General features: G+C 31.9%; 1 protein-coding gene across 1 annotated transcript; it reads right to left on the bottom strand.

Moving 5' to 3' along the window:
- Positions 1 to 2,537: 2,537 nt before the first annotated feature.
- On the bottom strand, positions 2,538 to 25,169 carry LOC143047857 (peptidylprolyl isomerase domain and WD repeat-containing protein 1-like). Its single transcript, XM_076221162.1, has 17 exons — positions 25,017 to 25,169; positions 20,055 to 20,157; positions 18,620 to 18,723; positions 18,047 to 18,142; positions 17,633 to 17,720; positions 16,753 to 16,858; positions 14,289 to 14,432; positions 13,818 to 13,892; positions 12,942 to 13,022; positions 11,947 to 12,040; positions 9,803 to 9,856; positions 9,263 to 9,506; positions 5,868 to 5,934; positions 5,450 to 5,532; positions 4,391 to 4,503; positions 3,758 to 3,909; positions 2,538 to 2,711 (listed from the first exon to the last, which is right to left on the bottom strand). The coding sequence occupies exons 1-17, from the start codon at positions 25,132 to 25,134 to the stop codon at positions 2,568 to 2,570; spliced, it is 1,866 nt and encodes a 621-aa protein (XP_076077277.1). The 5' UTR covers positions 25,135 to 25,169; the 3' UTR covers positions 2,538 to 2,567.
- Positions 25,170 to 27,882: the final 2,713 nt, after the last annotated feature.

Here is a 27,882-nt window from a genome sequence, read left to right as displayed (position 1 = left end):
TTAACATTAACCAAGAAAAACTAAACATTGACCAATGAACCATGAAAATGAGATCAAGGTCAGATGAACCATATAGTTGACCTATTGCTTAAAGTTTAAGAAAAACAGACCAAAACACAAAAACTTGACACTGAGCAATGAACTGTGAAAATGAGGTCAAGGTCGAATAAAACCTGTGTGACTGACATAGATCATAAAATATTTCCATACACCAAATATAGTTGACCTATTGCATATAGTATTAGAAAAAAGACCAAAACTCAAAAACTTAACTTTGACCACTGAACCATGAAAATGAGGTCAAGGTCGGATGACACCTGCCAGCTAGACATGTACACCTTAAAATCATTCCGTACACCAAATATAGTAGACCTATTGCATACAGTATAAGAAAAACAGACCAAAACACAAAAATTTAACTATAACCACTGAACCATAAAAATGAGGTCAAGGTCAGATGACACCTGTCAGATGGACATGTACACCTTACAGTGCTTCCATAAACCGAATATACTAGACCTATTGCTTATAGTATCTGAGATATGGACTTGACCACCAAAACTTAACCTTGTTCACTGATCCATGAAATGAGGCCTAGGTCAAGTGAAAACTGTTGGACAGGCATGAGGACCTTGCAAGGTACTCACATACCAAATATAGCTATCCTTTTACTTATAATTAAAAAAGAATTTAACATTACAAAAAATCTTGACTTTTTTTTCAAGTAGTCACTGAACCCTGAAATGAGGTCAAGGACATTGGACATGTGACTGACGGAAACTTCATAACATGAGGCATCCATATACAAAGTATGAAGCATCCAGGACTTCCACATTCTAAAATATTAAGCTTTTAAGAAGTTAGCTAACACTGCCGTTGCTGGATCACTATCCCTATGTCGAGCTTTCTGTCACAAAAGTCGCAAGCTTGACAAAAACCATGAAAGCTTAACAATGTTAATAAAGGGATCTAAAACTTACAAACTCTGTTTATCTGTTCATACCATACCATGCCTCTCCACATCCTTCATTTTTGTATTACCCAAGACAGTCACAAAGGCTACTCTAAGGCATGTAGGTACAGCCACATTGGTAATTTCAATTTCAATAGTTAAGTTTGTCATTAAGTCTGTTTAAGGGGAACCATAAGTGTTCAATCAATGCTATTCCATATGAAGTTGTATTAGCATAGGCACAAAACATTTCCATAGAGATTGTGTAGGCATTGTTCCCGCAGCCATGATATATTGATTTTTTTATATTTTGCTAAGTTCACATGTTAATTTTTGTGATCTACATCAGTTGAGGAGAACAGTTTATGGTACAGCAATATTTGGAATGCAGTTATAATAAAATATTCACATCTTATTTCAATGTAAAGTATATGGCCCTATCCCTTTAATTTTGTTGATCAAGGGTTAACAACTGAGACACCCAGTACACATCCTTTTCACATAAATGGAATAACATAAATGCATACCTTATTATATTTTTTTTACACAATTATACCTTATCTATTAGGATTATGCTATTTCATGGAGACAAAAAAAAGACAAATATTGGATGCATTTACGAGTGGTTTTAATTGCATCAGTGAAAAATAATCATCATTTGATTAGTTACAAAAATACTCATTATTGGATCAGCAACCTTATCACATATTTCATTCTAATTTACTTGACCTTACCATATATTACGAAGCTTGAAATAGTGACGTATTCCAACTGCTAATCCCTACCTAAGTGGCTCCCTAAGTTTAATTGAGGTTGGTACCACATTTGCTGTAAATTAAAATATGATGGTGATATTTCAGTAAATGTGAAAGAGCAATAGGGTATTGCTGACTTTTATCTTTAATTTTGGTATCAATGAAATGTGTTTTATTAGGTCCTACAGTATCTGTAATTATTCCTCATTTTAAAGCCCTTTTTAGTTTTGATTGTCAACAAGAAATAGTCTCAGGAAGGTACAATTCTTGTCAGATGGTAAAGTCTTGTCCCTTGCTATTTTGAGATATTCATTCACAAAAACAATGCAGGTATTATGTCATAAGAAAGCATTGCATTCATATAGACGTTTTGCATTGAAGTGTAGTAGAATACTTCTCTGATAATAAATCTTAAGATTTGCAGCTTCTGAAATTACTACTTATCATAGGATCTTTTGATTCTGTAATAGAAACTTGCTGCCCTAAGTCTGGTTTGGCTTTCCATGTTTTCTGTATAGACTGTGGTCTGATTTTCCTTTGCCAAAACACGTTTTAAACATCAGAACAATCAGGGACTAAAAGGTGAGAAGATAAAATCTTGAAATTGAAGACCACAAGAATGATTGTAATTAATTTTGGTCTCACGGTTTCCTAGGAAATATTTTGATAAAAAATTATGACAATTTACACAAAGTGATAAGAAAGCTCACACTGACACTTTAAAAGACTATGTAAGCTAAAATGTGCAAGCATATTTTAAGTGTTAACTGTTTAAATATAAAGAAAAGAACTATGAAATATTCTTTTTATGGTAAGAAATGAGAGTAACATTACAAATACATATTTTATTGACAGAAGCATCATTTAATAGCTATGTTTATAATTCTGATATCGTCTAATGGTTTGTCAGTTTTACTATTTGTTTTCACATTTCCTAGATTTTGCACCACATCCATGCCTCTTGTTACTCTTCCAAAAACTGTGTGTTTATTGTCTAACCAAGGCTGAAAACAAAAACAAATCAAACCATTAAGGTTAAACAGTCAAATGTTCATAAAATTATCTTTATCTCAATAAGAAACAAAAGGCTCTACATTTCTTTTTTCAATAAATAGTTGATAATTTCTAAAATGAAAATATAGATCTGCTGTTGTTGTTTTTAATGATTTTTTTTTATAGTTTGCATTAGCATTTATTCATTTTATAACACAATTTTATAACACAATGGTTAATAGAATCAAAAGACAAGGTTGTTTAAAACCTTTATGATAAGTTTTGAATGCAAATAAAAAAATAAAATTTCAACCAAAATATTACAGTAACAACAAGCATTCTGAGAGTATTGCATGACAAAGTATAGTCTCATACTGGTTTAAAATTACTTGGACTGGAACAAAATACAGACAGACAGACAGACTAGAGTGCAAACCTAAAGTCCCCTTCAACTTCGTCGGTAGTGGACTAACAATATTGTAGTAAAATGACACAAGAACAATGATCCCATGCATTTCAATTTTATAACAACTATTTAATGAAAAAAAAATCAAGTCTTGTAAGCATGCTGTTTTTTTTTATCACCTTGCACTTAGTTGAAATGACAGTAGCAGTGGCAGATCCAGAAATTTCATAAGTGGGGGCCCACTGACTGCCTAAGAGGGGGCCGCTCCCGTCACACTTCAGTGATTCCCTATATAAGCAACCACAATTTTTCCCAGAAAAGGGGGCCTGGGCCCCTAAATCCGCCTCTGAGTAGTTTTCTACAGCAGTTTAGGTAAAATATCTGACTAGTTGAACAATTTGGTTTGATAATTTAAGTGCAATTTGGTGAAAATTATGAATTAACTACAATAGGTGGAGAGCAATACTTACAGTTAAGTCACAGTTATTCATTTTTAGAGATAAATAAATGTAAAATAAATATATCTGCTGGCAATAAATCTAATTTTGCCAAAAAGTATTGCAAAATTGAAAACCAACAAAATTTCATAAAAGATAGCTAAATAAGACTATATTTAGATACTGGAAGTATTGTAAAGATCTATACACTCACTGTTGGTACTAGAGTTATGAAGAACTGAGATCCATTGGTATTTGGTCCAGCATTAGCCATGCTGAGTGTATATGGTCTGTCATGTCTTAATGATGGATGGAATTCATCTTCAAATTCTCCACCCCAGATGGATTCACCACCAGTACCATTGCCTGTAAAAATATCAATATATCTGATCTTTCTGCTGCTACAGTCCAAAGAAAATGTACCGTTACATATAATTAATAATCAGATAGAAATCAACCTGATGCAAGTGAATAATATCAATACATCTGTTAACCTATTTTGGGTTGAAACAAATCTCTATGCAAAATCTGTAATTGTTTGAAAATTGAGAACCCTACAAAACAGATAAAAAAATCTTTTATATTGTATTTGAATGTTCAAAATAAATCAAAGTCTTTAATATACATGTATGTGCATTAGGTCGATTCCTATCTTACACAGCTCAAATAGTATTTGGCTACTGTTTTTTTTTACAGTTTAGCAAGTTATCTTATATTAGACAAAGTTTATATATTCCTCAAAGTGATCATGACAGCTCAACAAGTTCTCTGCCCCTGATCATGAATAAAACAAACACCAACATCATTCCAAAGATAATATTTCTGTAAAATATTTGAAATATCTTACCTTGTGGATCCCCTGTCTGAATCATAAAGTTTTTGATGACCCTATGAACTATGTGTCCATTATAGTATCCATCCCTAGAATGTACACAGAAATTCTCAACAGTCTTTGGACATCTAAAACAGAAAAGATAAGATATTATAACTATATTTTTATCAAATATCAACAGATTCAAAGTACTAGGTTCACATCAAAGTTATATTACATGTAAAGCATAAATAATCACCGTAAATAAAAAAGGCATACAAAATGTTTATATGATTGTGTAAAATAATTTATTTCTTATGCAGCAAAAATACTTCAATCTGATTGGTTGACTACCCCGGTGTAAATAACACCCCACCTTTGTTCACCCGGGGATAAATAAAATTTTGCCAAAATTTAAAAAAAAAATGACATTTTGCCAAAAAGAGATTAAAAAATAAAATTTTCACAAAATAAAGAAAAAAAAAAAAGAAAAAAAATAAGAGGAAGAAAATGCTAAAAAAAAAATGATATTTTTTTTGTTTTTTTTTTGTAAACTCAAAAGAACACAAAAATTTTCTGAATTTTTCCAAAAATAAAGTAAAAAAGAGTTTGACAATGTGCAGCAACATGGACATTGAAATAATATTAGCTGGAAAATTTTCATTACCATTTTTACAATTTTACGTCCTGGTTTCAAAATGAGTAAAATCCCACGAGAATAAAAAGGTATTGTTTATAAGAAATAAATTCGTTATCTTGGTGTAATCAGGGGTGTACGGAATTTTACACCGTTGTTGAAAATTCATACACCCATTCGGCTGCGCCTCAGGGTGTATGAATTTTCAACAACGGTGTAAAATTCTGTACACCCCTGATTACACCAAGATAACTAATAGTACACTTGAATATAAAATAATAAAATTGGTAGACAGTTCTAACTATTTGGTAAACATTACTGATACAAATCTAAAACCAGTGATAATGCAAAACAAGAAAATCTTGTCTTAGTCAAATAAAGACAAGAAATCATTCACACTCAACAAAACCTGTGAAAGGTTGCTATTTCTATAAGTATTGTAAGATACTTGTACTCACTCTTTTGCAAATAACTTGAGATGAATATCACCCATAGTTGTATACATAATACAAGATTCAGCTACTCTGGTGTATGAAGCATCCTACAATTATTTTTAAAATATAGACAATAATAAAGAAGGAGTCTTTGCACTTAAAAGTCTTACACCTTACAATAAATTTGTTAAACTTTTCTCTTTCACAAAATATATTTTCTATCATTAAAAACTCAGCTTTATATTTCTTAAGCATCTAATCTTTATTATTTTTATTGGTGCTCTTACTGTAAGGCATTGTGTAAAAATATAAATGAATCAGTAAAAAAACTTATAAATGCATATCTCATAAATTTGACAAAAAATGCTGAAATCCATCTTTATCAGTGGACAATAGAGAGTGACCTATAATCCCCACCCCACATCATCGACAGTATACATACCTGTGCAGAAGATACAATTTCTTCTTTTGATGGTTTTTCATTGAACACATCTCTTTCTGAATCAATACTGAAATTCACAAAGTCAATTATTTTACCTGTTTGGGATTCAAAGATATAAAGAAAATCTAAAGTTAATTAACATACCCTTGTATGTTGATCAATGCAAATCCAAATGTGATAGATCAACATTATATAGATTAAGGTTAAGTGCTCATACTTTATCTATTGAAAGAGGGCGATATATAAAAATATCAAAGCAGAGTAGGGTATATCTTTGCTGCAACACTGGAGACATTGAAGATGAACTACACTTTCTATTAAAATGTTCATCCTATAACTATGTGAGAGATAACTTGCATAAAAAATTAAATAATGTTTTATTGAACAACAAACTACCTTCTTTATCATATAACTTGCTTATATCAATTCTAAATAGTAATTCCCCAACAACAATTAACCAGGTGCTCCGCAGGGCGCAGCTTTATACGACCGCAGAGGTCGAACCCTGAACAGTTGGGGCAAGTATGGACAAAACATTCAAGCATGATACAGCTCTGAATTTGGATTGTGATCAAATTTTTGACATTACATGGTTTTTTTTTACACAAAACAAATGCCAAGATTTTACAAATCAATTAAAGATTTCTTCAAACTTTTTAAATCTAAAATTAAATAGTTGACACAGCATAGGTTTCTGACACAGAATGAATGTGGTCTAATGAACTTAAAAGGTTTTTTTTGCCTTTGAGCAAATCACTATGCTGTTGAATATTAATCCTCTCAAAAAAATGTTTGAAGAAATTTTCTTTTTATTTATGAAATCTGAAATGAAAAAAATTTAACCCCCCCCCTTTTTTTTCACATCCCCGTTTCCCTTTTTCAAAACTGATATCAATTCAAATTTCTAATGGAGTTTGCAACAATAACTACTCATTTAAATACATCATAAAATATTAAGATGTAAAAAAACTGCTTGTTATCACTGAATGATAAAGATTATTTAAATTTATCAGTTGGTAGTAAAAAGTGTATATACATTGTATATTGTATATAACAAAGATTTAAGTTGATTCTGGACAAAGAAAGATAACTCCAATTAAAAAAAATTCTTGCTATTGCACAAATAGGATATTTCTTGCTTACTATTCTGGACAAAGAAAGATAACTCTAATTAAAAAAAAATTTGCTATTTCACAATATTGTGCAATTAGATATTTCTTGCCATTGCACAATACTGTGCAATTGAAAAGACTTGCTATTGCACAATACTTAATATAATAATTTTAGATCCTGATTTGGACCAACTTGAAAACTGGGCCCATAATCAAAAATCTAAGTACATGTTTAGATTCAGCATATCAAAGAGGCCCAAGAATTCAATTTTTGTTAAAATCAAACTTAGTTTAATTTTGGACCCTTTGGACTTTAATGTAGAATTTGAAATTTGAAAACAGGACCAAAAATGAAGAATCTACATACACAGTTAGATTTGGCATATCAAAGAACCCCAAGGATTCAATTTTTGATGAAATCAAACAAAGTTTAATTTTGGACCCTTTGGACCTTAATGTAGACCAATTTGAAAACTGGACCAAAAAAACTTCAATAATCAAGAATCTAAGTACATTTTTAGATTCAACATATCAAAGAACCCAACCGATTCATTTTTTGTCAAAATCAAACTAAGTTTAATTTTGGACCCTTTGGACCTTAATGTAGACCAATTTGAAAACGGGACCAAAAGTTGAGAATCTACATATACAGTTAGATTCGGCATATCAAAGAACCCCAATTATTCAATTTTGATGAAATCAAACAAAGTTTAATTTTGGACCCTTTGGGCCCCTTTTTCCTAAACTGTTGGGACCAAAACTCCCAAAATCAATACCAACCTTCCTTTTATGGTCATAAGCCTTGTGTTTAAATTTCATAGATTTGTATTTACTTATACTAACATTATAGTGCGAAAACCAAGAAAAATGCTTATTTGGGTCCCTTTTTGGCCCCTAATTCCTAATCTGTTGGGTCCTAAACTCCCAAAATAAATACCAACCTTCCTTTTGTGGTCATAAACATTGTGTTTAAATTTCATAGATTTCCATTTACTTAACCTAAGGTTATAGTGCAAAAACCAAGAAAAATGCTTATTTGGGCCCTTATTTGGGCCCTTTATTGGCCCCTTATTCCTAAACTATTGAAACCAAAACTCCCAAAATCAATCCCAATCTTTCTTTTGTGGTCATAAACCTTGTGTCAAAATTTCATAGATTTCTATTAACTTAAACTAAAGTTATGGTGCGAAAACCAAGAAAATGCTTATTTGGGCCCTTTTTGGCCCCTTATTCCTAAAATGTTGGGACCAAAACTCCCAAAATCAATACCAACCTTCCTTTTATGGTCATAAACCTTGTGTTAAAATTTCATAGATTTCTATTCACTTTTACTAAAGTTAGAGTGCGAAAACTAAAAGTATTCGGACGCCGGACGACGACGACGACGACGACGCAGACGCCAACGTGATAGCAATATACGACGAAAATTTTTTCAAAATTTGCGGTCGTATAAAAATTGTTGTCAACTATTTGAATGAATGCTTGTTGGTGAGAAACTCATTATTAAAAGGTACTTGATTTCTGTAATAATGTATATGCTTCTCTTTTATTTTTATATATTTCTCTCATAATTATCCACTGTCACTCCTTCATTGTATATATGTTATTGTAGTTTGCTTTAATTTGTTGCCATAACCATTTATTGTCAATAATGCATTAGTGCTAATAAAGTTATCTCATCTTATTGAATAGAAAGGTTGACATACATTATTTTTATAATTTAATTGAAATATTAAATATTGAAGCAGTAAAGTTTGTCTATTTGCATCCTCTTGTAAAAATATTACCGTAATTCACAGGCAAATATACTTTTTTTGTTTCAAGGGAAATGAAGATATTAAATATAAATACTTGTCAGAATGAGTTTGTGGAACATGAATATGATCAATTAGTTGTTGCTAACAAAACATCAATTTTATATAAAAGAACATGTCTTTTATCAGCTATTAAGAATTTTGTAAGATTTTTGTTGGTCTATTCACAATTGTCCTAATTCAATGTTATTTAAAGTTTGTCACATGATATGGATGCTTGTCCTTTGAAGAAAGTTTGTCACATGATATGGATGCTTGTCCTTTGAAGAAAGTTTGTAAGGTGATCATTAGGTGTTTATTTTAGGTTAAAATTTAACTTGTGTTGTTTGAACTCTTTTTTTAACTGATGTCTGACCCAAATCTCCTTTCATTTATATTTAATAGTCATTCCTTGGACAAAATTCATGAGTTACAGCAGTTTATAATCTCAAAATTTCTAGTTTTTTTTTTTTTTTTTTGTCTCTGGTACCTTTTAGTGTCTTCTGGTTCCCTGCGAGAGTAAATGTAAAATCTATTTTTCTTAAAAGCAGTACAGAACAACAATGGATCAAAGAAAACATTCTGTAATGTTGGATTGTCTGATGCTGCAGTTTCTACATCTATGGCAGCCTTCTTTTTCTTCCCTGTACCTTGGAATAAACTTATTGATAAACTTCTGATGTTTTCTGGCTTCCCTATCATGCGTACACATCTGTTTGTATGTAGATTAATCACTGAAATATTAAATACAATTTTTTTATGGTCATCATTAGGTAGGTCTGTTCACATTTCAAATATAAATATCATTCTATTAATTTTGAATTTATCAAATGTTTATTAAGATTTCAACATATGTATTATATATTTTTTTTTAGTACAATATTGACATAAAAATATCATATACAATTTGATATTACATGAGTGACAATCTAATCAAAGAGAAAAGTGAAGGATTTCATTCTAATCAGATTGGTTACAGAGGATATTTAAATGGTTACTTTTAGGATAAGAAATACATTAAATACATTACCTTTTATTCCTAGCATGGTTCCATATAAAATAAAGTTTCCACTTTCATCAAATACTGAAAAAGATAAACTAAACAGTATAATCAGGTTCTTTCTATCTCCCAACTACAGTCTATTGATGGATTGCTAGATTGCTGCTTAACTGCCACTTTCAAATGCAACATACATCTATGATACAATAAAATTACAGTGAGATATAAATAATCCAGCTTTGAACTAGACTTGCATGCATACTGACTTTATTATTTTCTTACAATTCCAATGTCATATTCTGCAAAAAGACATATCATCCTACTCGATAAACTTATTCAACTAACATGCATATTCATAATGGTTTACTTTTATAAATTGTTATTTGGATGGAGAGTTGTCTCATTGGCACTCACACCACATCTTCCTATATCTATATTCAGGCTGCATGGTTGCTAACCATTACAATATTTATTCATTGGAGCCTTTGTAGCCAAGTGGTCTAAGTAGTTGCACTACTGTATCACTAGCCTGTCAATACTGTATTACGTATCACTAGCCTGTCAATACTGTATTACGTATCACTAGCCTGTCAATACTGTATCACTAGCCTGACAATACTGTATCACTAGCCTGTCAATACTATATCACTAGCCTGTCAATACTGTATCACTAGCCTGTCAATGCTGTATCACTAGCCTGACAATACTGTATCACTAGCCTGTCAATACTGTATCACTAGCCTGTCAATACTGTATCACTAGCCTGACAATACTGTATCACTATCCTGTCAATAGCCTGTCAATACTGTATCACTAGCCTGTCAATACTGTATCACTAGCCTGACAATACTGTATCAATAGCCTGTCAATACTGTATCACTAGCCTGTCAATACTGTATCACTAGCCTGTCAACACTGTATCACTAGCCTGTCAATACTGTATCACTAGCCTGTCAATACTGTATCACTAGCCTGACAATACTGTATCACTAGCCTGTCAATACTGTATCACTAGCCTGACAATACTGTATCACTAGCCTGTCAATACTGTATCACTAGCCTGTCAATACTGTATCACTAGTCTGTCAATACTGTATCACTAGCCTGTCAACACTATCACTAGCCTGTCAATACTGTATTACTAGCCTGTCAATACTGTATCACTAGCCTGTCAATACTGTATCACTAGCCTGTCAACACTGTATCACTAGCCTGTCAATACTGTATCACTAGCCTGTCAATACTGTATCACTAGCCTGACAATACTGTATCACTAGCCTGTCAATAGCATGTCCATACTGTATCACTAGCCTGTCAATACTGTATCACTAGCCTGACAATACTGTATCACTAGCCTGTCAATACTGTATCACTAGCCTGACAATACTGTATCACTAGCCTGTCAATACTGTATCATTAGCCTGTCAATACTGTATCACTAGCCTATCAATACTGTATCACTAGCCTGTCAATACTGTATCACTAGCCTGTCAATACTGTATCACTAGCCTGACAATACTGTATCACTAGCATGTCAATACTGTATCACTAGTCTGTCAATACTGTATCACTAGCCTGTCAATACTGAGGTTGTTAGTTTGAATACCACACAGGGCAAGTGCACTCGATCCAATCTTAATTGACTAAGATTGCTAGTTTTCCTATCAAAGGTTGTGGTTCTCTTAGGGCACTTTGGCTCCCTCCACAAATAAAAACTGAACACCACAAAATAGCACAATATAGTGTTAAACACCAATCAATCAATCTTAATTGGAAAGAATTATAGGTCTTCATTTTGGTGCTATAGACAATAGTCTATTTGTTATTCTTCTATAGGTTTTTTTTTATTGTTGTTGAACAAAACAGTTCCTACTTTAAATATTATTGTGATCAATGTAGCGGAATTGTTGTGATCATTATAAGACTAGATTCTCTGTTATAATGAAGGCACCCCCTTTTGTGGGAAAAATTTGGTTGATTATATAGGGAATCACTGAAGCATGACTGGAGCAGGCCCTCTCTTAGGTCAGTCAATGCCCCCCTTACAAAAAGTTCTGGATCCGCCACTGTTTGGTATGAAATGGGTATGAAGAGAAGATATATTTCTAATAACCTAAAATGAATGATAAAGTGATTGATTTCATTTCTGTGTCTTACTTATAACACTCACTTACTAATGTTACATAAATGAAATGCTTCAGACTTTTCTAGATCTCTTTCTGCTGCTAATCTTCTCCCAAACTCCATATTTGGTAACTGCTGTTTCATCTGTAATCAACACATAAAAAGTTTTTAAATACTTATAATTTCTAAATCTTTTAAAATATAATACATTATTACAATATATTGATCAATCATACTTTTCAACATATTGTTTAAGAAATAATTCATGGCAGCCGTAGATTTGTTTTAATTTAACCCTGGGTTGGGCATTTATATTTGATTATTTTACCCTGAGCATTAGCTACGGCTGCCATGAATAATTTCGATTCTAATAGGACAAATTCGGTCCATGAAAGCCCTATACATACGATACTGTTTTGGCTGTTCCATTTTACCCAATTTTGATAATATTACTATAATTCAATGATTATTTTTCACTTATATATTTTCTTCCCATGTAAATTTATTAGTTCTGAGGTATACAAGAAGCTTTAAAACGCCCGGTATTTACATTTGATTTTTTGTTTACAGAAACATACTTGTGACGTAACCTTGATTTGTTGCCATGCCAAGACAATAAAATCATTTCACAGAATTTTCATTTTATGAAATTTCACCATGAAAAATAAATTGAAATGGACTGATTTATTCATTTTGCTGTAGAATAGAGTTAAATATATTGTAACTGAATCTTGGCCTTCGTAAAGTCAGGATTTTGATGTCGAAAATTAAGAATATCTGGCAGTATAAATAAGTTGGTCGTAACGCGGAACAGCCGTTTTTGTTTATTACTGCGTTCGCACTAAAGGTAGATATATTGTAATTATACTGGTTGACAATAACAGGTCGTCATATTAGAATATCAAATAAAGCGAAGTTTAAACTGATTTATTGATAAAATCCATTGTTGATGCAAAACTGTAAATTCAGAAATAAAAAGGTTTTATTTATGTGAATAAAGTGACTGGGTGTTTCAAAACCCTCGTCATAAAGTCTATATTTATACCTGCTGCAATTCTGTGAACTGTTGGAGAGATTCATCTAAAACTTTGGACAACTTCCCAGTCAGAAATTTAAATACTCTCACCTGTAAAATCACAAAACACACAAAACTGATCAAAATTACTAACATTATGTATGTGAAGACAGCTATAAATGTTTCGAAACTGATGGGGTTTACTTTTAAGAAGACACAATACACACAATCATAATTAAAAGTTTATCAGGGTTGCAGCTGATATGAGCTGATCAAAAAAATTCTTTCAACCAATTAGAAGAATTAAATTATAAGAATATATTAAAATTTTAGAACTGTATAAGAACACTAGTTAATAATATACTTGAGCTGTTTTCTGCCCTTTGACACATTCCCATTTCCTTTCTCAATTCTATAGCTCCATGTCAATTATACAGGCTCCTTGAAGCCTTTTGTTTGTTATAAAACTTGACCACAAACCTTTTAAAAAGCATGAATTTGACTGTTCTTACTAATAAATACAATTTGCACATACTGGAATATTTAGTGCCATTTCAGTTTTATCTAAATATTCAATCTTTAAGTTTATTTGAATTTTCCTTTTCAGTTTTTTCTTAATAATAATATGCATTTTTTATTATGTCCTTTATAGCTTTCTGTTTCGGTGTGAGCCAAAGCTCCAGGTTGAAGACCATACTTTGGTTACTTTTATAAATTGTGACTTGGATGGAGATTTGTCTCATTGGCACTCATACGAAATCTACTTATCTATTTACATTGTATATGTAGTAACTGATTCATTCTGTCATCCAGTACTTTTATATTAAGAATACCATCTATATTACTGAATTATAACATATGGATAAAACCTAACCAAACAATGATCTATACCATGTTTTACTTTACCTTTCTATCAGAGGATACAGTTGCAAATAATTTACCATCAGGTGAGAAACATATGTCAAAGACTGAGATCTTAAGCTGTAAAAACATAAAGAGTTCAATTAGAAAATAAGCATTTCATTTGAATAATCTGAAGGGACAAAAAATAAGAAACTTTATTTCTGTATAATTTTTAGATCATTATTTTCTTCTTAGTATATAATGCATAACCTTCCAAGGAAAGTCAATCAACTTTCAGATGAGATAAATTTTAAAGCCATAAATAACATTGAAAAATGTCCTATCTTATAATTTAGTTTTTTCATTGATCTCATTTCGATCTAGAAAATATCTAAAATTTGTGAATCCAAAACCATTAAATACATGATTTAATTTGAACTAAAATGGTTAACGTTTATGTTGTTTTATACAGGTCAAGTTTTTTTGTTTTTTTTTAAATTCAAATAACCTATTTGTCTTCTAAATAATAGCAACCTTTGCAAATTCATACAGGTCAGTATCAGTTTTATGTTCCCAGTCTACGTTTTTAGGGAATGAATAGTCCCTCTGTGGTCCTGTCCAATATTCCAACATTCCACTCTTATCTACAGATACTGTAACATTATACTGTACATTGTACTGTAAAACAAAGTAAATCATTCATAACACATAAACCTTCAATAAACTGTAACATTATACTGTACATTGTACTGTAAAACAAAGTAAATCATTCATAACACATAAACCTTCAATAAACTGTAACGTTATACTGTACACTGTACTGTAAAACAAAGTAAATCATTAAAAAATATGTAATAAAAGATATTATTTTTTTTTAAGATTCTTGCAATTCAAAAAATCTAAATGAATAACCAGTTCTCTCTTAAAATGGTTTACAAACAAAAACACTCAATATCACCTTCAATTAATGCAAATAAAGATTTAGAGGTCATTATAAATCTGCAATAATAAACAAGCATCATACAATATGGATAACTCAGTCTAAACAAGTAACAAATGAAATCAACTAAGATATACATCATTAGCATGTCAACATGGATTTTCATACTGTTTTCATGTGATTCAAATATTCATAAATTAAAGATTTTACATTTTTAATTGTGTATCAAGATACTCAAATCATGAAGTCTGATGATACCTTATGTTTATCCACCAATCAAAGGATTCTTTATTCCACCATCCAATCAATATAGAATAAAGGACTTTTTATTTTTGATACTGACTTTATCACAGTAAAATATCAGGTGAGCCCGAAGGGCGAACCTGATATTTTCTGTGATAAAGTCAGTATCAAAAACAAAAAGTCCTTTATTCTGTTTATCGGTAATTTAAAAAAAATAAAAATTACTACAATAATAGAGAAAATAACAAACGAACTTCTTTTTCGCTTCGAATCACGCCGAATCACACTTGACGTCACAGGCTGCATTACGTCATTTGAAATTTTGTCACAGTGCAGTAAACATGGCGTTCTCTTGCACAAAGTATTGAAAAGGAATTATTGCATGTTTTTCATTAATATTCTGCTTTTTACATGACTCAAACAATGGCAATTATAATGGTAGCATACCGGTAAGTCAGATTTCTTCATTTTTCACAAAGCATCAACATAGAGGGGGGATAGGAGGGTCCTGATACCGAAATCCCGGGTTTAAAAACACGAAATCACGAGGTCCCGAATTTAAATCACAGGAGTTTGACATCCTATCAATAAGGGGTTAAAAATATACCAAAGTCGACTATCACAGTAGAGCTTCTCTCTGAGAGGAGCTTCTCTCGGAGAGAGCTCTTCGAGAGAAGCTCTACTGTGATAGTCGACTTTGGTATATGTTTTCGAGAGAAGCTCTACTGTGATAGTCGACTTTGGTATATTTTTAACCCCTTATTGATAGGATTTCAAACTCCTGTGATTAAAATAAAGTAAATCCCGATATCCCGAAATCACAAGCTTAAAGACACCCGATCCGGGAGTCCTGATTAAGGTCCTATCCCCCCTCGAGCATAGTAAGTCAGAACATTATATATATTATAGAATGATACGATATGAATCAGCAGATTTTTCATCGATCATCATTTTTAAGTTCAACGACGTCAAGTTATAATTATTATTTAATTTGTATTTTACTTAAAGCTGACTGTAATTTGTAAATTATCTGAACAAGCTCATTTCTTGTCTACTTCATAATTATTTCAAACATTTTAATAGATGGTGCCCCGGTTACCCCCTTTTTAAAATTTATCCTAGATCCACATATGAATAAGTTCTTTTTTGTTCTTTGTTTTATGAATATCGGTCTTTAAATTGACAATGAAACCACATCTTTTAAAATTGTATATGATGGTCCCACAAAAATGTCGAAAATGTGTAAATTTCATTTTTTTCTAGCTTCTCTCATGGCCATGCTATAGCGGTACCTTTTCAGTCTTTTTGGTCACTATTTATAGTGACTGAACAGGTAAAACAAATACTTCTCAAGATCTTTTCAAGAAACAGAAAAAGAAAACGGCACCAAGCTATGTATTGGTATTCAGGTATTGTATGAATAAAAACTTGGATTGGAACACCATGGACGATGTGTTAGTTGTACTTCATATATCAATTATGAGATAACGCATTTTTTTAAAGTCTGTCGGCTTTTTCATGCATTTTCTGTTCACATTTTCACAACAAAAAAGGCTAACATAACTGTGTGAAAGTTATAATCAATGTCAAGTGTTTCGTTCGCCAAAAATCTCGTGCGCTTCTGCGTGAAAATCTTGCGCAATTTTGTGAATGAAAGGAGAAAGATCCTTAAGCGTTGCATTCGCGCATGTCATTTGCGTACTAACCCAATAATTTTTATATCACGGCCAGTCCACTGATACTGACATTATCAGCGAGTACACATCAAAGGAAAAATGTACAAATTACCGATAAAATGTAATACTGTCCTCTTACCTTCATAATTATCACAGGTTTATAATGTAATTTCTCTATCTTATGTATTGGATCATTTCCCCCTCGTCCATCATAAATATAAATACAGCCACTATCTTTATCTGATCTGTAATACATAGGTGTAAGAAATTTGAAAACAGATTATGTTTTTTTAAACACAGAGACTAAGGAAAAACTAACCTGACATCCAGTATTAGTAAATCAATCCTTTTTTGTAGTCATTGAGTTTATAAACTGCTAGTCATCAATTTACCACAAAAAGAAATACAATCATGTTAAAAGTGGGTCTCATTGGGGTCTAAGCGTGACACAGGATTGCTGATTTTGTGTAAGCGTGACACGTGAAAATCAAATTATTGTGCCGTGAAAATGGGAAATGAGGTCTAGCGGGACCCAGGAAATTACAAAAAAAATGAGAATTGCTTACGTACATAGTATAAGCGGGATACAGGAATTTGACAAAACAGTAAGCGGGATCCGGGATCAGGACCCCCTAATGAGACCCCTTGAAAATACCAAGACAGTTTTGGCATGTTCTTAGTAATTTATATATTATCATGTAAAGCAGAACTTAATTGATCCACTTGTACTGTTAATAACAAATTTTATGACATTTTTTTTAACTTGACCAAATCTTTTTAATATCAGTAATTAAACTTAGTAAAAAATGATGTAAGTTACATCATTTTTTACTTAAATGTATGCCTTATTTCAGTTTCTTTTTCTGAAATTGAAAACTCCAATCATCTCAACCTGAAACACAATATTTGTCAAAAATGATTATTTTTTCTGATCAAAGGGGGGAGGTATACACACATCCCTGTGCATATCTGTTTCTAAATGTATTAATATATTTACCAGCCACAGAATGTCTACTTACATTGCTAACGCTGCGAGTGGATCACCTGCCTTAAACAGCCAACCACAACACAAAGGGTTAAATGTTAACTTCATCATATTGATCATATCTATACAAAAATATATAATAAGACAGCATAGAATTGTGAGCATTGGCAAATATAACTAATTCATTCAATTATCTGCTGATCATTCATATTAATAAGTTGTTGACAAACAGGTTGTTTACTTTAATGCAAAATAATTTCAAAATCTGAGGTTGTCAGAAGCCTTTACTCTTTGTAATTTTTTCAAATGTATATATCAATTATAAATGTTTGATTAAAGTATTTCAGAATTACCAGCAGAAATAGTAGTGACAACATTAATATTTTGTTTTGGCTTTCTTCTTCTTGCCCGAAGGCGAACCAGTTTATATATTAAGAACTGAACTTACCAAAGTTAACAACATCAAATACTTTAGCAGACTTGTCATCTGAGATGGTACAACAAAATTCACCATTAGGACTCATGCCAAGATCTTGGATATTTCCTAAAATACAGAACATAAAGTAGAATATCTTTAACAAAAATTGCATCTAAATTCAACTAACAAAATTCATATCGAATGAGGCGGAATTTTATTGACCCAATAAATTCTTGTATTAGGACATTGAACCCTGTGTAACTAATATTATCATTTGATTAACTAGAATCTGGAAACCTCTTTTCTGTTCCAATTTACATATTTTTTTTTAGTAACTTTGAACTTGATCTTTGATATACATAGTAACTTCAAAAATTGTAATGATGACATTTATTTTGTAAGCTATGAAAGCCTTGTGTATGATGGTGTGTGCATGTCATGCGATATCTTAAATATCTTTAAAGCTGATATTCTGCTATAAAATTAGCCAGGAATTATTCATTGTAACAATGATTACTATTTGCACCTATGTGTAGCTATGAAAAACAAACTACTTCAAATCAATCTAAGAACTACCAATCAAATGTTCAATTCATCAATTACCTAAATGGCTTCTAAAGTGTTTGACAAATTCAATTCCTTCTTCTTCTTTTTTCTTCCAGAACTTAACATGGCCATCACAACTAGCAGTCACAATAAAATCACTCCTGTAAATTAAATTAAAGATGAATGCTTGTTTAGGATACTTGGTCAATGAAAATTTTGTCACACTATATATATATATTTCAATTTAATATTAAAACATCACACTTTCAATAATTTAAAAAAAAATTTAGAATGCACAATCACAAATAATGAAAAGCGAGTGTGTACATTTAAATCTGAAAAAGGCTTTGTGTGTAATTTAGTGGTTGTCGTTTGTTTTTCCTTCATTTTTTTATATAAATAAGGCCGTTAATTTTCTCGTTTGAATTGTTTTACATTGTCTTATCGGGGCCTTTTATAGCTGACTATGCGGTATGGGCTTTGCTCATTGTTGAAGGCTGTACAGTGACCTATAGTTGTTAATGTCTGTGTCATTTTGGTCTCTTGTGGACAGTTGTCTCATTGGCAATCATACCACATCTTCTTTTTTATATTTGATGAACATCCTGTAGGATCACAATCCATAAAAGTACCCTTTCCAAAAAATATAAAGCATTTTTCTCTTAAATTTTAAAGAATAATTCACCTTTTCTTAACCATGAACACTTTTCTAAAACATGTTATTTAGTCTTTAATTTTTCATGTATTGTCTATACTTTTTTTTACTTTTTGTCTTTTTAATGTTTTTAGACAATTTTGTAGAGCTGATCTCTTTTCAACTATATGAGTTTTGGCTCTACCTTCATGACCTTTGTTGTCTTCCACTTTCTTTTTGGGGGAAAAAAACAACATTGAAAGCTACCAGTTCCCTTAAATATTTTTGAAAAAAGACAATGACAACCATAAGACAGACTTACAAATAATGTCCATTCTGTTTCACTGTGAAGAACAGTAGGATATTTTGTGCTCATTAGATATTTTACATTTGCCAGTACAATTATTTTATAAGCAATTCAACCATCATTAATAAGGGAGTCAATGACACCAAAATCATTTAACCTCATTCATCTGTTCAGAATCCAAACTTGACATGAATAGAGAAGTTTTGATATTTCATATGGGGAAGGTACAGTACCTGGCCAAAAGTATTCGTCACCTGCATTTTTTTATTATACATTGTATATTTCATATAAAAACACATTTAAAAAAAAAAATTTTGAGGTCTTCTATGGTTGGATTTATAGCAACAAGGTCTTAAAAGACTCTTTTTCAAAGTTATTTTCCCATTATCAAGCTAGTGGTATGGTTAGTGCATACACACCTTTTTTCATTAAAATTTCAACTATGAAAATATATCATTTCATAATGGATGTACAAATTAACACCAAACCTGTTCATTCTGACACATTTGAAAACATATTAAAACATAAACTTATTTCAACCTTTTACTTACTTTGATACTGCTAAATGTGTTATAACATCTCTATGCATGAAACTTTTTTCATAATACTGAGCACTTGGTAAGTTATCAAGATAGACTTTTTCAAACTCCAAAACTGAAATAGAATATTTTCAATGATTATTTCGTTAAACATTTCAGAATTGTAAATCAGGAGTGGCAATATCAACCTACAAACACAATGACTGAGGTATATACATGAACATGTGTATAATTAAAATTACATAATGACAACAGATATTTTTCAATAATCTTATTTATCATTTTTTCCTCAAATGACACATGACTGAAATTGTTTTCATTATTATATGAGCAACACGACTGGTGCAATATTTGGAGCAAGATCTTCTTACCCTTATCATGCTTAAACAGGTCAGGAATAACCACCAATTGGTGGATTATACCTCAATTGACGTATAATCCACCAATTGAGGTATATTGGTATAGACCAATTGACGTATAATGCAATTTTTTTGTAATAAAATGCTAGTGTGCGATAGGAGCATGATTTTGCAACTTGCAACCTATTTTATGACCCTAATTGAGTCCTCTGAAAGTTTCAGTTTTGTCAAAGCCTGCTGCATCTCTTGAGAATGCATGTGTACAGCAATTCTTTTGTTGAAACATTTGTACTATTGACCATGATTGACTTTTAATAATGAAAGTCAAGTATTAACAAAGAGCTCCATTCACCTGTGGAGTTGTACTCATGATCGCATGACTGCAAACAGTAATGATGTCCATTGACAGATGATTACAGGTAAATTTGCCAATCAAGAATTGACAAGATAACAATAGAAGAAACTGCAAATACAATTATTGATTAAATGCAATATGTTATGTCACTATACTAAACTAGGAATGTTTGACAAGTTTTCATACCATAATATGGTTTTAAGAAAACAATGCTCCATTTTGATAGGGCTTAAATTAAAATATTGTTTGTTTGCAGTTTACCGACCGACCCTTGAAAATCCTCCCGACTGTGAAAATTTTATTGCTTTAAATTTGAAGAAATTTTTTCTAATACTTCTATTGACGCGATCCGGAACTTTGGGTCCTTTCCGGAAATGATTTAAAGTCTGGGTCAATTACGCATTTCAAGTTCGGTTTTTTTTAGCTTCTCGTCAAGCGTTCATGTGACCATTTAATGATAAAGCACATGGAAATTGTTTAAAGGTATCCATGAAGTCACGGAGGAGTACTTTACGCTGTCGTCTCGTGTCAATTTTAAGACAAATAACAAACAAAAAAGTTTATTAACAGATTCAGGCACATGTAATGATGTGTGATGCTATCATTGACGATGATGCAGCGGATATTCATAACTGACACGATAACCATTCTCATTCTGTCTCAAACAAATCAGGTACAGAATCTGTGGAGCCTGACTTTATGGAACCAATTTCAGTGGTTAAGTAATTCGACAGCAGCTTGAAGTATGGCATATTTTCTACAAATCGTTGTGAAGACGACAAAGATGAAACCACTCCTCCGTGACTTAAATCCACAGGGGCTTGTTACAATTGCTGGGTTTACTATCCATACGAACCCTTAAAAAACACGTGTTTTTTTAGGGGTTCGTATGGATAGTAAACCCGGCAATTGTAACAAGCCCCTGTGTTAAATCTTCATGGATATCTGTAAACACGCCTGTACGGAGGAAGGGCTCATTTGAAATGTTAATGGATATAGATCATGCCAAATCAATAAGAAGCAACCCCAACTACACAAAGATGTAGAGAAAATGAATGGTTACATGTAGCTTGAAAAATAAATATACTCTCTCTATATTAAATCTATCTTCGATTCAGGGTTTCCGCTGGCGGTCGCCATTTTCGCAATTTGCGAAAAAATAATAATTGTGGCGATAAAAATTCGTCATTTGCGAAAGAATTTGGCGAAAGAAATATATAGAACGATTTATTTTCCTCCATCTTGTATATTTACTTTTTTCGAGTTTCTCGGACTTTACCCGATCAGACAATACTCGGAAATCACCTTGACCTCATTAACGTCTGGACAGAAATGAATAATCAGCTGATTGCATTTTATTTCTATCGACAACAAAGGACTATATTAATAAAGGTGTTGATTGAATTGTTTGACAAAATGATATGGTTAAATGGCTTCTGCTAAATGTCACATATAGAATTTATTTACCACCGCGACGCACGTGTTTGAAGCAAACTTTTGACGTCTCCTCCGCTTTTAAAGATAGTTTAGAAAAGAAAGCTGTTGTTGTGACGAAAAATGTCCAAAAGCAAGAAAAATCTCGGATTTAAAACTTTAATTATCCTTTGACTTAAATATCGGTAATTGATTAGGAAGACGTTTTTAAAGTCGTTTGAGTGACACACGTGTTTCAAGCCTAGTTTTACGTCTCAACTTTTTCATTTACGATGGTCAAGAAAAAAAAGAAAACTGTCATTATGAAGAAATCTATCCAAAAGGTTGGCTCGATTGAGAGTAGCCCTTCAATGTAATGACTACACATGAAACGAGGGATCAATTTCATGTGATAAAAACTTTTGTTTTGTTGTAAAAAAAACTTCTTAGTACGAAAGGGAACATCAGTATTTTTCTTTTAAAGAAACTTTCCCTACAAACTATACTGGTATTATATAATGAAAACATGTCCAATAATTTTGTTATATTCCAGGACGTATATCTTCTTTATTATTAAAAGTATAGTGGCCCAATCAATTACTAAAGTTGTTTAAAATACAATGAATAGTTTTCCCTTTTAAATTAAAAAAATCTGTTGTTTTAAAGAAATTTTTTAGTGTTTATTCATTAACATGTAAACTCTAAAATAAGTTTCAGAGCATAATCATAGACACAATGGGCAAAATCATCTTATTTAAGGGAAAGGGGGGTAAAAAGGGGGGGGGGGTAGAAAAAAATATAAATTTTAAACAAAAAATATAGTTATGTTATTTGGCGAAAAAATAATAATGTGGCGAAAAATATATTGTTTTGGCGAAAGAGGTGGCGAAAAAAATAATAGACCCAGGGGAAACCCTGCTTCGATTGCAATGAGTATGCCCCTTTAGGATAAGGGGTGCTGCCCCACTCATTGCAATTATTCTCTTTCTTACAATATTAAATATACCCAAACTGTGTGGCCTGTGTGAATTCAATTAAAACATGTCCTTAAGAGCTATGCTGTCAATTTTCGTTATGCATTAAAAACATTTCAGTACAGACCATTTACTTTTAATGGGGTGCTATGGATTTCACCCCAAACTTTAGATTTCTTTGGTTTTCATTAAAGCCTGGCAAAAATATAACCTTTTCACATATAATTAAATATTGTTAGAAATATGAAAACAGTCGAATGTCTTAATACTTTTTTTCAATTGAGGAAGATTCAATGGTTATTTTTTTTTTTATTAAAAATACACTCTTTAATACATTGTCTTATAAATCTTTAATATCTACATTTTTCTGATGAAAATACTCTACTCATGAAAACATTCTAGTCAAGAAGCATACATGTCTGAATATATTTCTTTAAAACAGTTCTAGTCATAATGACATTCCTTGATTATAAGTGTTCCAGTATTTAATAATTATACCATATGTTATGTCATAAATTGGATAATGACACTATGTTAAAGTTTCAGTTTTGGTTAAAAAGTTTTTTATCTGAAAATGCCTGTTCATTTGATGTTGGTTTTCAGCATGTCCAGTGTTTGTTGTTTTAAAATGTTTTTTTTCTTCACAAGAAACTTGGTTTAGTGTAACTGCTTGTTTAAACTGTATTTTGGCTGATAAAATAAAATATTTTCCCTACCTACCGACCCTTCAGTCTGTAGGTACAGTCGGAAAACTGCAAACAAACATATTTTTAAGGTTGGCCTAGAATAATTTCTTTTGAAAAACAAGAATTATACACCAATTGGTCTATACCATTATACGTCAATTGGTGGATTATACGTCAATTGAGGTATAATCCACCAATTGGTGGTTATTCCTGACCTGTTAAAGACCATCCCTATTTTTTTGTGAGATTTGGGTTGCTCAGTCTTAAGTTTTTTGTAGACTATTGTTTATCTTTTGAGTTGTTCTTTTGTTTTCTTGCATTACATTGAAGTCATTGTCAGTTTGTCCTTTATTCAAATTAAGGGTTTGAGTACATTTGTACATTGTATGCATTTAACATCTTTCTCCTCTCCTTTCAGGCTGTAGACTCACCAGAATTTCCTATCAACACCAGAAAACCCTAAGATCTCATTAGAGGCTATCTGTCTACATCTTTGTGAGTAAATTGTAATCTATTGTAGAATCCTAAGACCTTCATGAAGCGGGAGAACGCAAATTATTAGACCAGAGTTTTTTTTCTTTCTTGGTTTTGTATGGTAAAGCATGCCAACTCAATTAACATGTAAAGCTTATCCATTTAATAACAATCTAATAACATAAAATACCGGACATACAATAGGTATTTACATACTATTATAGTGTAACATGTATTGCATTCCTAGATCTGCAGTGACATCACAACATGTACCTGACCAATCAATGATTAGCATTTGTGTTATGTAAACAATGTTGAGAGGTGATGCGGAGAAGAATCCTCTAGATTTTCCATAGACTTCAATGCAAATTAATTTAATTGATATATATTGACACCAGTTGAATCTAGTAATTTTACCCACTTAATATTGTTAAAGACACTATATAATATCTCCATTTTGATTTTTATCATACTATTATATTCTGGTTAAAAAATAATCAGCAATATAAATAATCAGTTATCACCTTCAAATAGATGAAAAATCTAGAGGAATCCTATCTGCATCACCCCTTGAAAAATTTAAATGCCAGGATGTCCGGATCTGAGAATGTATAATAATTTGATGTAAAGAGCGGCAACTAACCATTAAATAACATAAAAAAAATTTGACAAGCTGAGTTTATAACATGTCATGACAGTATATATTTATAAACCTTTTCTCTTTTTTGTCTTTACTGCTTCTGCTGGCATTGGACCTATCCATTCGTCGTCCTCATTGTTGAGATCTGCAGCGTTTGAATCACGTTTTCCACTTTCCAAAGTTTCCGCCATTGTTTACAAATTGAGGCGATTATAATTACAAGTCGTATGCGGTTTATATTCTGTGTTTACAGAAATAAGTTGATGTTTAAAACTGTTTATATAAAATCCCGATGCGAATAAAACTGTACAAATCATTACATAACAAAATATTTTCCATGTAATACTCCAGATATATTAAATTAAATTTTGTTTATTTGCAAATTTGTGTAGGGTCTGCTCGATTGCCATTGTATGTACTGAGATTCCGCCAATTAAGACGCACCCCTTGATTGACTGCAAGGGTACAGCGGATCCATGTACACTCCCTAAGGATTAATGGAGATGTGTCCTTTACAATATTATCCCACCACCAGAACAATCCCCACCCAACACCGCCCAAGGGAGCGTGTAGGACACCGGGAAGTCTGTTATTATGGTGGAGGAAGCCGAAGTACTCGGAGAGAACCACCGGGCCACTCGGTGGAAACAGACAAACCAGAGAGATATCAGAAGATTGATCTCCAGGTCAAAGTAGGGGACAACTTTGACCAACCGAGGCCCCCAAAGTACCCATTCTAGTTTAAACTCCGGTCTGGGTACCAGAGATGTGTGTGAGAGGGTGAAAATTACCCTTCTGATGTACTGATATTTTTAGCACCCCGAGTGAGAATCGAACTCGGGACCTTCAGCACTGTAGCCATCGGTCTTAACCACTGGACCACGAACTCACATTCTGTATCTGTATCCAATGAATTTCTGCCAATATAGGTACACCTCCGTTTATGAAGTAAAACAATAACAATAGTTCCACCACCGCACTAGGATAGAATATTAATCCATCAATATATTTACACTATAAGCATTACGTACACAGTTCACAGTTTAAATTACGATACTTATTTATCCTTTTATATGTAAAAGATAAAAATTGTCTATACTATTTAAATATGGATATAACAATTTTATTTATAAGATTTAGCCTGGGCGATCTGCAAAAACTTTTTTGACCTTTCTAACTGACTTTAAAGTTCATTTTCCTCCCACTATTTATCAAGTCCATTTTTTAAAGTAATTCATATCTCTTATTGTTTGAATTATATATTAATTGTCAGAGGTTCAATTCTACAGCTTATATCATTTTCTAACTCATTAAGGGAACAATTTTTAAAAGACAAGGGCGTGTTTTTTGTTTTTTTTTGTTTAACGGTAGTGAACCAGAAGAGGTCCATTTCTGTTTTTTCGCATGAAGAAGATCTTTTCGCTCTCTTCCGTCTCTTCTTTTTAAATAGGTGATTTAGACGACAGAGGCACAAAACAAACATGGCGTCGTTTAGTCTAAAATGACATTAATAAATTTATGAATGTAGATATATTAGAATGTAAGCTGTGTTTTAAACGTTTCACAAGTTATGGTATGACAGCCTTAGTAGGTCATCTCTGTAGGATGATAAGCTGGACAAATATAAGAACTACACGAGGACATTATTATTCATTTAAATTTGTCCTTTATCATGCCTATTTTTCAACTATTACCAGGCAACCATATTCATTTTACGAAATCCTCCTGTGCCCCATCCCAACAATAAATATCAGACGGTTTTCTCTTATTTAACACAAGTTTAAATTGATGCTTATTTTTAACGCCCATTGTCAAATATTTCATGCATTTTCAGGAAAACACAATATTAAAAGTCGGATATATAATATAAGATAGTAATGTGATATGATTGTTAATTGTGGATGTAAGCAATTATAGGCAACCTTAAGGCCTTCAACAATAACAAAAACTGTAAAGCGGTTTATAAAGGCCATGACAAGTGTGAAACAATTCAAACGAAAAAACTAATGGCATAATTTTACAAAACAAAACAATTTACAAAATATCAAATACGAGTTGAGACATGAACAAACGTCAACCGCCAAACTACAGGCACCTGACTTGGGATAGGTTCATAAAGAATATGACAGGTGTTGATTTAAACACGAACATGTGGTATGCTTGCCAATGAGAAAACTCTTCACAAGAGACCAAATGACACAGAAATTAACAGCCATAGGTCAACATACGGCTTTCAACAATAAGCAAAGCCTATACCACATAGTCCGCTATAATAGGCCCGAAATCACAAATGCATGTAAAACAATTTAAACGAGAAAACTAACAGCTTAATTAATGTACAAAATAAAGTGAACGAAAAAAAATAAGTAGCACAGTAACAAAAGTATTCCTTTGTGCTCTCATCATATTTGGCAATTCGGTGCTTAATATAAAGAGGATTATTGCATGCAGTGCTAGCAATGATTTCCTTACAACAAGTTTATCAATTTAGATATTAGCAAATATTACATTAGATGTATGTTTAAGAATTGAATGCTTCTTTTTGTAACTTCATTGGGGTGTAAAAGCGTTGACCGAAGTACATTTTGTATGAAGCGCAGAAGCGCTTCATTCTAAAAATGTGCGCACGTTCAACGCTTTTACAACCCTATGAAGTTACAAAAAGAATCATTCAATACTTATAATTACATTTTTGAGCTAGGATCATGAAAACACGAATTTTATCAATTTGTTATTTAATTTACTTGTGCACTTTATTTTGGGACCTCGTGTTATCATGAATGAAAAGTTTTATTGAGTAATGCAATTGCTTAAGGAATAACACGTGATGTGTAGTTAGCCAATCAGAATAACGTATTGTAGTGAAACATACATCTAATGTAATTATTTCATTATAATACTTTATTCTGATTGGCTAACTGCACATCACGTGTTATTCC

The sequence above is a fragment of the Mytilus galloprovincialis genome, chromosome 1, assembly GCF_965363235.1.
Source record: "Mytilus galloprovincialis chromosome 1, xbMytGall1.hap1.1, whole genome shotgun sequence".
NCBI classification, from domain to species: Eukaryota; Metazoa; Mollusca; class Bivalvia; order Mytilida; family Mytilidae; genus Mytilus; species Mytilus galloprovincialis.
The sequence above is the reverse complement of the archived record's forward strand: the minus strand, read 5'-3'. Positions and strand labels throughout refer to the sequence as shown.

Excerpts from the sequence above, each read along its gene's own strand:
- LOC143047857 (XM_076221162.1), bottom strand. The coding sequence starts at position 25,134 with ATGGCGGAAACTTTGGAAAGTGGAAAACGTGATTCAAACGCTGCAGAT. Across the intron at positions 13,893-14,288 it reads ACCTGTATGAATTTGCAAAG|CTTAAGATCTCAGTCTTTGA; the intron begins GTTGCTATTATT and ends ATGTTTTTACAG. Across the intron at positions 2,712-3,757 it reads TCATAACTCTAGTACCAACA|CCTTGGTTAGACAATAAACA; the intron begins GTGAGTGTATAG and ends TTTTGTTTTCAG.